The following is a 14683-nucleotide window of genomic DNA, read 5'->3' on the forward strand; positions in this document are numbered from 1 at the left end:
CTGCTTGTTTATAAACCTACATGTTTTAGATATAATATTTTTTTCTCTAAATAATTTACTATCCATAAATTTTAAGATTATTCTGTAAAAATAAAATAGTTTAGGTGGTAAAGTACCAACTATTTAAAGATTTTCTACTTTATTATTGCAGTGCGTTATTGTTCAATACTGTTGATTTGCAAGTTTTCGTAAATGACTATCAGCACGTGGACCATGACTGGGAACGTATTCCCGTATCTTAATATCGATTCCAGTAGTGCTTTAGATCCCGTATCTTAATATCGATTCAAATAGTGCTTTGTACACTATTATTAAAGCTTCTCTGCCAAGTACAAATTGGAGATAATAAATTTCATATGAGCATACTCTTATTCTCTTTAAAACATTTATTGTATGTGGTTCCCAAGAAAAATCATTATTCACAGTTACAGCTAGATATTTATATTTTTATACATTTAATGTTTTTCAGTAACATATTTTTTATATTATTAATGTTTGTGAAACAATCACAGTCAGGGTTGCCTACGGAAGGTATATATTATATGGCTATTATATATTTTACTTTTAACTATAAAACATTTTTTAATGTTTAATCCTTTAAAAAACAACAACAGGATGATTCCCTTTTCATGTTCCAGAGGAAAGTGAAATCATTCCATTTTACAATGGTAAAACCCTGTTTATCACTGGAGCTAGCGGCTTCATGGGTAAGGTCCTGCTGGAGAAGCTGCTCTACACCTGTCCGAAGCTAGAGAAGATATACGTCCTTCTCAGGTCCAAGAGAGGAAAACCATCCGAAGCTAGGCTCGAAGAAATTTTCAAATTGCCTGTAAGTTTTAGCTAGTTATTGGTTTAGCTAGTTTTGGTTTCTCAACGAATTTTTATTCATAGATTACATTTTTGTATTTCATATTCCAAGTTATGCTTCCGTCATTTATTCCAAAGCTATAATTTAATAATCTAGATATTTCAGGGAAGATAATTTTCAATGATCTTTTATTAATATAAATTTATAAATTCCTTTTAACCAACATTTCAGAGTACTCTCTCTACTGTTCCTTCTTCAGGGTTAATTCTCAACAAACTCAACAATAATTAGATATTTATGAATGTGATATATATCCACATTTTTTAAATAACATTAAAATAAAACAATAATTCATGTTACCTTATATATTTATATATATGTTATCTTTTACCGAAGTGAAACTAAAAATAATAGGAGAGAGAGGAGTATGGAATGAAACGCTTGAAGTACTCTCAAAGACTCATCTATTTTTTTTTTTTTTTTTTCGATCTTCTGAAACAGAAGAGAAACAAGTGGGGAACTTCAGTTATTCAATGTGGACATTTCTTCTCTTTTTGGGTTCGTTTACACTCTCTTTTGTAACCACATTGTGTTCTCTTATCACAATCACCCGAAATGGACCCTCGTATTGCTGCAACTCCTTACTCCGATTTGTCCCCACCGGGCGGTAGACAATTGTCCCGATTTTAATCTCCCCCCTAACGTCTCTAAGATTTAAATTATGGCGAGGTACCTGTTTGTTTTTTCCCGCATTATCTTCATACACTTGCGGATATTGTTCTCCATGGCGGGGGTCACGATCCATTTCTGGCACAAATCTCCGATAATAGTTCAGGGTACCAAGCAACCTACGAACTCCCTTAACATCCCTTGGCACTGCCATCTTTTGGATCGCCTCAACCTTCTGTGGATCAGGCTTAATTCCCTGTGCTAAAATTTCATGTCCTAAAAAATTAATTTGATCCCGGCCTAGCACCGACTTTTCTTGGGACAATTTCAACCCAAATTGTCGAATCCTCTGGAAGACATTCTCCAGATGCTCCTCTTCGGATTTGCTAAACACAAGAAGGTCGTCCTTCTTAGCCTCGTATAAATTCGTCCATCAGGCGCTGGAACGTGATTGGTGCGTTTTTCTACCCGAACGGCACGATGGTGGAGCTCCCTGTATCGACCAAGCACCGTACTCCTCTCACTTCGATAATTCGCTGCTCTCGTTTCTCACGTTGCAACTCACCATAGTGCGGCCCTTACATTCTCCTCCGATCTCGTCAGTGGATCCTCTCCTCCCGTTCGCTCTCCTCCATTTGCTTCTTGACCGTCACGGGATAAACCGTCAATGGATTAACCCTGAAACATCCTCAACGAAACAACAGACTCAATAAAAAAATCACCTTTTAAAAATAATACAATCACCTCAAAACAAACGCCTGAAAAATGTCAATGTTGTAATATCAATTTGACAATTAGTCATATCTTCCATGGATTTCACATCACACCTCAATAGCTTAGGATTAAATCCGGATATTTCAAAAACCCTTAGAGACGATGATGAAACAATAAAATTAGTATTTCAGTTTTTGAAATCTAAAGGCCTACTGTCACAAATATAACATCAAAAGAACGAAAAATGAATATTTGTATATAAATTGAATAATAAAACAAATGTAAGCAGAATTAAATAAGAAATTAATAGTGTTAATTACCATGTTTTACGCCACTAAACAAATAAACTTAAGGTAACTGTAATGTTAATAATGATTTCTTATAATTAAATTTTTCGAAGTAATTGAGTAATGATAGAAACTATACAAATTAAGAAATTAAACCAACATGAAGAAAATACGCATAAAGACGATATGTCTATCCTCTATTAAATAAGGATTGCCTACTTTGGGGACTTATTATACTTGAAGGACCAGATAGAGTGAATTAAATTTGTAAAACATTGATTTTAAATTTTAGAAATTTAGATTGTGGTGGCTGATCCTTTTACTGATGTAGAATCTTTATGTATAATAACAATCTGTATGTACAATAACAATACTTAGGTGTGAAGACCACCCATAATTTGTATTTATAACACTAATATAACAATATTGTTTAACTGTACTCTCTTGATCTGTTTACAGCTGTTTAGTAGGATCCGATCACAGTGTCCGACTGTATTAGAGAAAGTGATCCCAGTTGCAGGAGATGTGTCCATTCCAGAACTGGGCCTGTCTCCTAGCAATGAGCAGAAGCTGGTCGAAGAAGTGGACATTGTGGTCCATGGTGCAGCATCTCTGAGGCTAGAAGCCAAGCTGAAGGAGAACATCAACATGAACACAGAAGGAACCCTCAGGGTAGTTCAGCTTTGCAGGAAAATCAAGAACCTACAGGTTATAAACCTTTTACTATAACCATCTGGTAGGACAGTATAGCTTGGAATTGTTTCAATTCCAGGATTAAAACTAATCCAAGAACTTCTTTGTTTAATTTCCTTTTAGTGGATGTTTCTGGATTATCTTTGACAATTATCTAGGAGTTTTAATAATTGGATTATTTATCTGATTGGCTTGCCATCTGTTATTCCTCTTTGATACTTTATTGTCATGCTGTTTGTTTGTTTAAAATATAATAAAATTGAAAAATGTGAAATTCATGTTTCTTAATATCTTTCTATCAATAATTGAAGGGTTTGGGGTAAGAATATGGTAAGCCAGATGATATAAATTCTTCAGCAGAGAATTTTATAGATATTCTACCATTCATAGTTTACATTGTATAATATCATAGGTGAATATGTTGGAATTATGGTGTTCATTATAGTCTTCGACATTGTGGATTTTTATATTCTTGCCTAGAAATTGAGGAATATTCCTACAAAATTTACAATTGAGAAATTTTATAATCCATATTGTTAACTAAAATACTACATAAATAAAAGCAATTTCACTCTTGTTGAATTTTGATGTTGTTTATTGAAGATATTTGCTACAGGTTGCTATAAATCCTATGTACACTCTGTAAACTAATATTCCTACCTTAATATTTCATTAAAAATATAGAAGTTATTTTTTAAGGAATTAGACATGGGACTCCCTTTAAGATAATGCTATGTATTCTACTGGTTGCAGAATGTTTTATTAATATGAAATTCAAGAACCATTGTTCGTTTTTGCTTAGCTCTTGGTTCACATATCAACCGCTTTTTGCCATTGCGAAATGGAAGTTATGGAAGAACAGACTTACCCACCATCATATGATCCCATGGATGTCATTCAGATGTCACGTTGGCTCCCTGAAAATCTATTGGAAAAAATAACATCAGAGTAAGTATTTTATTGTTATTTTTAATTAAAATTATCTTAGAAACATTTATATCATACAAAAATTAGAATCATAGACATGGCCTTTCTTTTACATGGACTGGACTGAATTAGGGTGCAGTATTCACTTCGAAATCGTTATGAAGAATTATAAATCAAATAATACTCTACTGGAAGATCCAATGTAGGTCAAAATGTAGGTGTCTAATTGATAATTTTTACTATTTTCAGCGTCTTTTTGACCTTATTATACTATGTAGATATTAATGTAACACTAAATGCAAAAATATGAATGGATAAACATAAAGTGTAACATATTGTCATAATCAAATAAAACAAAGTAATAATACAAAAATCAAATATTAGTCCATGCTTAGGAAAGAAACGCACAGAAAGCCTAAGTTGTAGGCCTTCTTCAAAGCTCAGAAAAACAACACTAAGAATCATAGAATATAGATATGAAAATCTCAGAAAAATGAGAATTAATTAAGTATGATTATATGGCATAAAATAGTATAAAAAATTTTCATTTTTTTAATTCAATTTCTATACTTTATGTATACATATTTAAAATATATATATAACAAAATATATGCAATAGTATGATATGGGGATTACGTATAACCTATGATATGGAAATGAAGTTAATAATCATTTTATGGTTTTATTTAACTTAATTAGCTTTTCTCATTTTTTTCATTATAGAGTAACACTGGTAAGACTGTAAACTTGTTAAGTCAACTTTGAATTTTTGATTACTTCTTATTATTTAGATCCAGGTAGAATGCAGTGTTACTATGAAATAAAGTAAAATTAATGATCTACTCATAACTAACGAATTCAGGGTTTTAGGAGACCTCCTGAGTCTCCCTTCTTTTTTGGGACTACCCCCAAACCAGCTCCCTGCTCAAACCAAGGTGAACCATGTAATATGTTATCGCTTAGAGCTCTCTCATCAGGTATGAATCCACTACCGCTATACTTACAATAAAATAATACTCCTAAAGGCCGATTAAAATAAAACTAGCGAAGCTGGGAAAAATGGAATATGAATAAAATATAATGGTATATGTATGTATATTCTTATATACAACTATATTTTTCTATTGTGAAATTATTCTGTTGACACCTACTATACAGAAATCTGAAAGTAAGAGTTCACTACTGTCATTCTTCCTTCTTGTCTTTCGAGGCCACATAATCCAAGAATAATGGTTTTGTATGAATTTGAATTGGTTAGTGAATATGATTTAAGTAATGGCATCATGGTGGTAGTGGTGAAATGATGTAATGAGTGGGTATAATGTTCATGGTTAAAAAATGAATCATTGGACAAATTTATGCAGTTCCAAACTGATGGATAAATATCTTCTCGGTAAATGGAAGGAATTTGTAAGTTTTGATCCTCAGATTTAGTTTTGACAGTAGATAGAGAATGGACATATGACAGTGAAGAGGATGGAGAAGATGATGAGGATGGAGATATGTTAACAGTGATCAAAGATGTCATTGACATGATGGATCTTATGAACCATATCCTTATCTGGTTTCCCATCTATAGGTCATGGCTGATATAGGAAACATGTACAGTAAAATATACTTTTAATAATGACATTTGATTACAGCTTGTTGCGCCCTCATCCCAATTCCTATACATTTTCGAAGAGACTAGCAGAGGCAGTGGTTGCCAGCCACCATCCTGAGGTACCATCTTGCATTCTCAGGCCTTCTATTGGTAAATATGTTGTTCAATTTTATTTATTTTTTCTTGCTTTTTAAAATCTATTTGAACTGTTTATTTCCATTTATATTTCTACGAGCATTTAGAAGTATTTTGACTAAAAGACTATATTATTATCGTACTTAATACATTTCTCACAACAAGGAACCGACTATGAATTGTTAATGAATTTATTTCTTATTAACTGCATTAGAGAATAACTTTATAAATTCTCAAGCTATATTACCTGGCAGGATGGATTAACTATAGTGGCTAACACATATTACCTGGCAGGATGGATTAACTATAGTGGCTAACACATATTATCTGGCAGGATGGATTAACTATAGTGGCTAACACATATTATCTGGCAGGATGGATTAACTATAGTGGCTAACACATATTGGATGTAGTCTCATTTTGTTGGCAACAGTGTCACCCTTGTCACATTTCCTCATCTAATTTTGATATATTTAAATTATGTCAGGGGGTAGTACTATCACTTATGATATTATTTGATATCACTTATTTTAGCATAAAAAGTAAAACATGGGCCAAGAAAAAGCACCATAACTTTAGTAGGTCCATAGGTTATTCAAAGGTCAGATGGAATCCCATTTTGGATATTACTAAAATAAAAAAAAAAATAAAAAAACTAGACCACAATTCAAAAGATTCTTGACTCACTGTTGCTAAACAACCTGAATAGAAGAGAGATCTATAATTTAGTATTAGGCTTACGATATTATTCCTTAAAGTTACAGAACTATTTAGATTCTAAGATTTTTCTTCACTTTTATCCCATTTAGCTCTATAATACATACATCATTAGATATGTTTTCAAATGACATGGGAAAGGTTCAAAATGACATAAAAGGACCTGATATAGGAGCTGTTACCAAGAACCTGATCTAGGAGCTATTACAAAGGACCTGATGCTGGAGTTGTTACAAAGGACCCGATCTAGGAGCTGTTGCAAAGGACCTGATCTGCGAGCTGTTACTAAGGAGATGCCTGTTATCAGACTGCTCCATCAGGCTAATTTCTCATCATACAATCCATTGATTCAAAACAAATTAAATTAAACTATAAAAACCTTTGTATATTATTGTTGTTTTTTTAGTGATTTCATTGCTATTCTCATTCTATGCATCTTCTTATTGAACAAATTGCACCCATGTTAATTATTGTATTTATTATCTTTATTTACAGTGATTCCAAGTTGGAAGGAACCGATGGAAGGTTGGGTGGACAACCTGAATGGGCCGATAGGAATCCTGATTGGTGGTGCTAAAGGAGTCATCAGGTCAATGCATTGTTACAGTGAATATAGTGCAGAGCTGATACCAGTCGATATGGCCATCAATGGCATCATGGTGGCTATTCCAAAGTTTGCAGGAAACCCTTCTAACCGGTATTGAAAGTTATTTCATTCGATATTATGGAAAAATAGATTATTAGAGGTAATTGTTGTTTCGAGCAGGGGTTTCTAATAAATAAATTAACCATGTAACAGTAAACAGATATGGAATACACCATTTATAATTATTATGGTCTGTAAGGAGAAAAAAACATTAATCTACTAATAATTATACTTTGTTTATGGACAAAAGTAAGAGTGGAGTAACTAAGTGGGTAAAACATCTTGAGCCTTGTTTTGAATATGAGCTTGAATGGATATAGGAAAATTTAATATCAGTTATATTAGCCATGGATTGAATCTTAGGGCACATTCATCCCCTATGATGTTGGCACCCATCGCAAAGAAGGACCACTCTTCATTAGGTTGAATATTGAAACTTGGTGGTTGAATATTGCATATAGATAACCCTTTTACAATGCTCAAATGCTAATGTAATGTAATTTTAATGATAATGTTGCACATTCTAGACACAATGTAGGTATTTAAAAAAAATTATATAATGAAATTAATTGTACTAAAAATTAAGATAATGAAATTAATTGTGCTAAAAATTAAGATAATGAAACTAATTGATTCAATATAAAACAAATATAATAAAATTAATTTTTGAATAGGCCAAAAGACATTCCAGTGGTGAACTTGACACAAAGTGACACGTATATTGTTACATGGGGTGATATGCTTGAGAAAGGCAAGAAAGTCGCATTCCAGTATCCTTTTGAAACAATGCTGTGGTACCCAAATGGTCGACCGTACAAAGTCAAACTGTTCCATGATCTTTCAACTATATTTTTTCACTGGGTTCCTGCGTACATCATTGACTTTTTACTGTTCATATTTGGCCAAAAGACATTGTAAGTACCCTATTAAACTAATTCATGATTCTATAAATTCCTATTTAAGCTAACTTGTGTCAGTATGAATTTTTCTTTGAATGATTACATTTTAGAAATCAGTATCAAAACCAAGAATTTTATCGCAGTTTATTTCGTAAGGAGAAAAAAAAACAAGATATTTTTCTAGATTAAATACAAAAGTTCAATAATGAAAATAGTAATCCTAATTACCTATCATTATGTTAATTGATTTATAATAACTCTTTAGTTTCTAGTAAAAGAATATTGAAATGGAAATTTATTCCTAGATATTCTGAATGCAATTATTTATTTATTTTGGAGGATTGTTAGTTGACCTTATGTGATGACTGCAGGAAGGTGGTCTGGGAATTATGGTCAATAATTCTGCTTTCTAGACTCAGCCCTGTAAATTGGAGCAAAATTTCGATTACTAATGAACAGTTTTTTTTTACTATTATTGTCTATTTTTTGACCTCACTTGGACCATCTCTGTACATTCTATTTATTTATTTGTTTTTTTATTATTTTTTGCGAAAAAGGTTGAATCAAAAATTATTTCCTGGGGCACTATTCTTTTACTTTTAGTTTCATTCGATAAAAATAAAAGTTTATTCATTTCTTTTTTTTTAATCTTTTAAAGTTTCATTTAGAAAATTCTAATTATTGATTAAACAATTTTGTTAAATGTATTAATTAATACATTAAGGTGAGTGCCTAACCTCTGTACCACCTCTGTACCTGCTACCGACTTCAAGGGTTCAAATCCTGCTATGGCAGATAATTATTTCTTCTGTTACTATAGCCGTGAGTTAACCCTATGGGTTCTGGAGCTCTCCCTGATATACCCAGCCTCGTCAAGTGGGTACCCTTAATTGGGGAAAAATCTGGCAGATGACCGTGATCTTGAAAAAATCACCCCCTTGCATAACTGTTCTTCTAGAAAGAGTACTTCCTTACAAACCCCTGACCCTTCTTTGGTTGTAGCAGTTCACAATTATTATAGCATTAATTGATACAAAAACATAAAAAATTAATTGTTACCTTTGGTATTTTACAAAAAAATGTATACTATATCATTGGATTCTCTTGAATGGATGTGTATTTTGTATTTTTATGCTACCATGCATACAAAACAAAATATATGACAAGATTATAGAAGCTATAAGTGAAATTATATTATTTTATTTATTTCAGTATGCTAAGAGTTCAAACAAAAATCCAAGCTGGGCTGGACGTCCTTCAATATTTTACGACCCGTGAATGGAAATTTAAGAATGAAAAGTTACTTCAACTTCGCTCTTCTCTTAACTCATTTGATAAAGATAAGTAAGTTTTGTCTATTTAAGAAATTATTAATAGAAAGTAATAATTTGTCATAATTTGATTATTTAACTACGTTCACTTAACATTTTTGCTGTACCAACTAATGTTCTTAATTGTCCCTAATCTTATTCATATTAAATAAGGATTATCTTAAAAAATATGGAATTATATAGGCTTCATTCCATTCAGTTAACTGCATAATTTTATGAAATGGTTTCTCAGTATGGTCTGTAGGAATCATGAATCCTTGGAATAGTGCCTGTGGTAAGGAAATAGTGGTGGCGTCTGTTTGTATACCTTCTGGATTATCTGTGTAGTTAAAACTTTTTACTATAAAATTTGTGAGTACCAGAAAATAAAATGAAGCAATTAGATTTCAAATAATATCTAGCTAAAACTTGTCTGAGAAGTTTAATATCTTTTAATTTAGGATAAATTTATTTTTTCGGATAGAACAGAAAAATTACAAAAGCAAATGATATTGGTTTCAATAAGGATGGAAATCTTGTGTGAAAATGTTAAAGCTATAGTTAAAAATTAAATATTACAGACAGTCTGTTTTTCTCCGTTCAAAATGGTTTATAAAATGCCATTTTAACAATAGTGAATTTAAATTATATATTTTAAACTTTTGCCTTTTTTCAATAATATTTGTCAAGAGTTAATAGTTAATATGTCATAAAGAGAAAATATAAATTTTGGTGAATGATAGTACAGTCTTTTTATTATTTCGTTTAAAAATTATTGATGAAGAATAAGAATGGAAAATAGGCTACTTATATAATTATAATCCTAATAATGAAATAAGCCTATATCTAGTTGCCAATAGCCCCTTAGTGGAGGAGAGTTGTAAGCACAAATAAATTAAATTTAAAAAAAAAAAAAATATGAGATTGATGAGGTAACACATACTTTAACCCTAAACATAATGACTAATACAAACAAAATGTATTACTAATATTAATGCTAGTCAATGCCATTAAATTTTTAAATGTATACCTATCATTGAATATTGTTGTCTTGTTTTAAAGCACAAATTTAAAAAAAAAAAATTCTGATTCTGCCTATGGAATAGTTAGACAATCTGTTTCTATTCTACAAATAAATTTTAAAATTAAAGTTAAACATGAAACTTCATAAAATATTTTTATAACAAGTATCAGTGATAATCCATTTATGATTCTTGGTCATTGAACCCATATTAATCCACAAATTGTAGTCTGGAATGCCTTAATATCAATTAACTTAATATATTGTTAAACTATGAAATATTTTTGCATATAAGTTGGTTGGTATAAATTAGTATCAGTAAACATGTTCAAGACCATATTTTTAAATTTAAAAAACAATGCTCGAAAGAAATTTCCAAAGCAATAATGTTTAGATTTACTTTGGATTTTGAGAAGATTCACATGGAGGAATATATGAAATCAGCTATTCTTGGAGCTAGACATTTCCTCTTGAAAGAAGACCCAAATTCAATTCCAAGGAGTCGTTTGATACTGAAGCTGTAAGTACATTTACAGTTAGGTTTTTTATTTCTTAGCAATATATTGAATAATTTTTTATTACTGTTTTTATCAGTTTTTGAAGTTGGCAGTGGTATATAATCATACTAAACTAGTTAAACTAGTATTTATTGAAATATCAAGGTGATGGAATTTTTGTGTTGGTGTATAATTTAAAAAGTTGATCTAGTAAGTCCTTAGAAGTAATAATACACAGTACTTGCTTTTATAACACGCAAGGAATTGCTTAATAATTATGACATAATTTGAATGTCTTGACAGAAAATTCTATTAATTAATTATTTTGTTATGAAACTGTGTCAGTTGATTTAAATTGTCTTAATCAGTTAATTTACTTTAAGAGTTTTATTATTTTCTTACTCATATTTTTTGTAGTTGTTTTTCACTTGAGGTTAATATAGTTCAAGGGTTAAGGAGAAATATGTTGTCTTGTTTGAAGACAACTATTAGTCCTATATCGATAAAATATCCTCTTTGTATCCAACTTGCACTTGTCTGTCAACTCAATGTGGAGTGTTTAAAAAAGGTGGACATCACACGAGATATCGAAAAAAGAAAAATTGTATTATTTGAAGATGGTTTGTTTGAAAAAATATGAAACTGAATACACTCTAGACACCAAAAAACTTTGTCCAAATCAGTTCTAAATTAGAAGGCCAGCAAATTTTTTTTGCTGAAAAGTGCACTTTTGATATGATTTGTTTTAAATGCACATGAAACTACACACACAAACTACACACACAAATTACACACACAAACTACACACACAAACCTCTTCCCTCCGATGCCAAGAAAAAAGTGGCTTACTCAAATTAAGAAGGGATATAGCCATGGCAGATAAAATCTAAGCACCTCTTTTTCGGATGATTTTGGGAGGATTTGTTTCAAGCACTCATAAAACTACACCTCTATCCATATTTAAAAAAAAAACTAAAACTTCATGTATACCTGAAACAAACCATCTATAAAAGATGCAGTGTAGGACAAAAATCATAGATTTTTGATTTTGGGTGCCAGTCCGATTCCCTCTTTAGGTTTAGATTTTTTTACTTCTACAGGCCTACATTACTCCACAGGTCTGATAATTTATTGTGTAACATTTTTTTTTATACATGTTTTAATATATTTCCTTTGTTATGAATCAACTGATAACAGTCTTATTGATGCTGTTTTTTGTTTAATAAACTTTTGAAATACTTAGACTGTATATACTGGACAAGATGGCTTCAGTAACTTTTTACATTCTCATTGGCTGGATCATCGTCTCTTGTTCAGACACAGCTGCCTCTGCACTAGATTCAGCGATTTCGACGGCACAATCTCTCCTGCCTTTCTTTCGAAATGTGGAACATCATTCTTGATATAAAATGCTTCTAAATCAGTTAGGGCATTGTAATTTCTTTTTTTTAACGTTTATATTATTTTGTCTATTCTCCTCAGTGTACCTAAATATCCTTATGTACTGTAATACTAATAATTATTTATTTATTAATGCGTAGTCAGTTCAACCATTTGGGCCTAAAACTGAAAAAAAAATTAATTAATAAAAATTTGTAATGATGTAAAACAAGATGCTTCAATTAATGTATTTTAAAATCTAGTTGATAAAATTGATCATGTCTGCTAGTGTACTGTGAGTATCTTGCAATTTAGAAGATGAATAAATTGTAGACCAAAATATTATTTACTATGGCATTATTTTCATGTAAATACATTTAACAAACAAACAGATACTTTCATGTTACATTTTTTTCTGATTTGCGACCATGCCAACTAATAACAGAGCTGGATAAACGGAGTCCCGTAGTAAATTGAGAACTTACTGCATTTAATTCACTTCTTAAACACAAAATATAGCTAATTATCAATCATAATCTCTTGAAACTATGTTTGAAATACTGTCATGTTAAACTGTAAAATCATTTTAAAAAAATTATTTTTATTAAAATAAAAATATACACTGAACATTGCCTAGTTGAAATAGATATGGGAAACAATTTACTATTTTACTTCAATGGTAGTTCTTTTAAATAATTATTAATTTTATTTGTAATAAATTTGTCTATAAATATTTTCGCTTTAAGGAACAAGCTAAGTTTTTTAGATAAAAAACAGAAATGGAAAAACGTTAAATCATTATGGCTGTTTTTATTTCCTAATGACCTACATATTCCTAGTATAAATATATAGTATTCCTACATAGGCCTAATATAAATATATACTATTCCTACTTATTCCTAGTATAAATTAATTTGAAAGTCTATGAAAGCTAATAATGTGTATATTTGATAGCTCCCTGAGATCTAAATGGGATTAACTGACTATGACACATTATAACTGTCCATGCAAATTTGCCACAAAAGTCTTTAATATTTTGGCATGTGATATATTTGAGGATACTTCCTTTATTATTTCCTGTGACTTCAACTTGATGAAATAAAAATATATCTTTTAAGTTTCTATTATATACTTGTTTAGTTATTTTGTATTTTTTGGTTGCTTTTTCATATTATGTATCTGTTATTATATCAGTATTATTTTATTATATAATCTAATAATATTATACATTTTTGTTATCATTCAAACTACAGTTTTATGCAATAATATCTTGTTATTATGAATGGGAAATTTCATTATTGATATTGTATGAAGAAAATTTGTTCAGATTTTACACAATTATGATTTTCTTTTGTTGGTATATTTAATAAACAATTTAGCTACACCACAGTTTATTGAACCTATTTTATCATATTCCTTTCCATGAATTTAACAATTAAATAATTTACTTATTTATTCAGGATAAACCCAGTTACATATACATGTACAAATAATATAAAATTAGAGAGTAATATAAGTACAAATACATATACAAGTCGAACATCAATTTCAATTTCAAGCTTATAGACTGAATATAACACATAACTTATTATATTTTTATACAATATTATTTATATCGTATATAAATAATATTATTTGAATATTTTAAATTTAATCGAACCAATCCAGTGTGGTGAATGGATGAGTTAGCTGCCTGGATAGTCTTGGCTGCTGGCTCCGTCTTCAAGTTATTGCTATTTATCTGATTTTAGAAAAAAAAAAAAAATCTAAAGGCCAGTGAAGGTGGAAATTATGAACAAAAAAATTTTTAATTCCCTGTTTCTATAAAAAATTGTATTTTTGTGTTTCTTGAAGTAATAAATTGAAGTGGGAATAACTAACATAGATTGAAGTGGAAATAACTAACACAAATTGAAGTGCGAATAACTAACATAACTTGAAGTGAGAATAACTAACATAAATTAAAGTGGGGATAACTAACATAAATTTTGTTCCTACCTGTCTAACAAAAGATTATAAAGCTTTAATACAATCAAACTTTTTTTTCTCATTTAGTTAGTTATTCATAAAGTTCATTAATAGTTTGTATTTCTCTATTGTTTACAATTGCTAGTAGAACTGTTTATTATTGCTAACAATGAGGACTAATAATTTTTTTTAAAGTAAACAAAATTAAAGGTACTCTAGAGGAAGATTCTTTTTTATGCTTTCGCCATTTAAGTCCGGTGAGGCTATTTCAATAAGGATAAGGAGCCCCAGCGGAACTTAAATCTTAAGGAGCCCCAGCCGATCTTAAAGACCATTTAATTGTTCATTGAGATACTCAGCAGGGTACTCAAAATCGTTAAAGCCGTTTTCAAGAAAATCTGAAAAATCT

At 30.3% G+C, this 14683-nt stretch overlaps 1 protein-coding gene across 1 annotated transcript; it reads left to right on the forward strand.

Moving 5' to 3' along the window:
- Positions 1-638: 638 nt before the first annotated feature.
- On the forward strand, positions 639-13687 carry LOC106691086 (putative fatty acyl-CoA reductase CG5065; the record flags this gene model as incomplete). The annotated part of the gene is given in 9 exon segments (XM_014436743.3): positions 639-829; positions 2938-3186; positions 3974-4119; positions 5742-5851; positions 7049-7250; positions 7874-8113; positions 9311-9442; positions 10824-10949; positions 12170-13687. Coding segments are annotated over 9 exon segments (1556 nt in total), but the record flags the coding sequence as incomplete, so codon positions are not given.
- Between the last annotated feature and the right edge of the window lie 996 nt (positions 13688-14683).

The sequence above is a fragment of the Halyomorpha halys genome, unplaced genomic scaffold (genome assembly GCF_000696795.3).
Source record: "Halyomorpha halys isolate HHAL.00 unplaced genomic scaffold, Hhal_1.1 Scaffold2074.1, whole genome shotgun sequence".
Taxonomy (NCBI): Eukaryota; Metazoa; Arthropoda; class Insecta; order Hemiptera; family Pentatomidae; genus Halyomorpha; species Halyomorpha halys.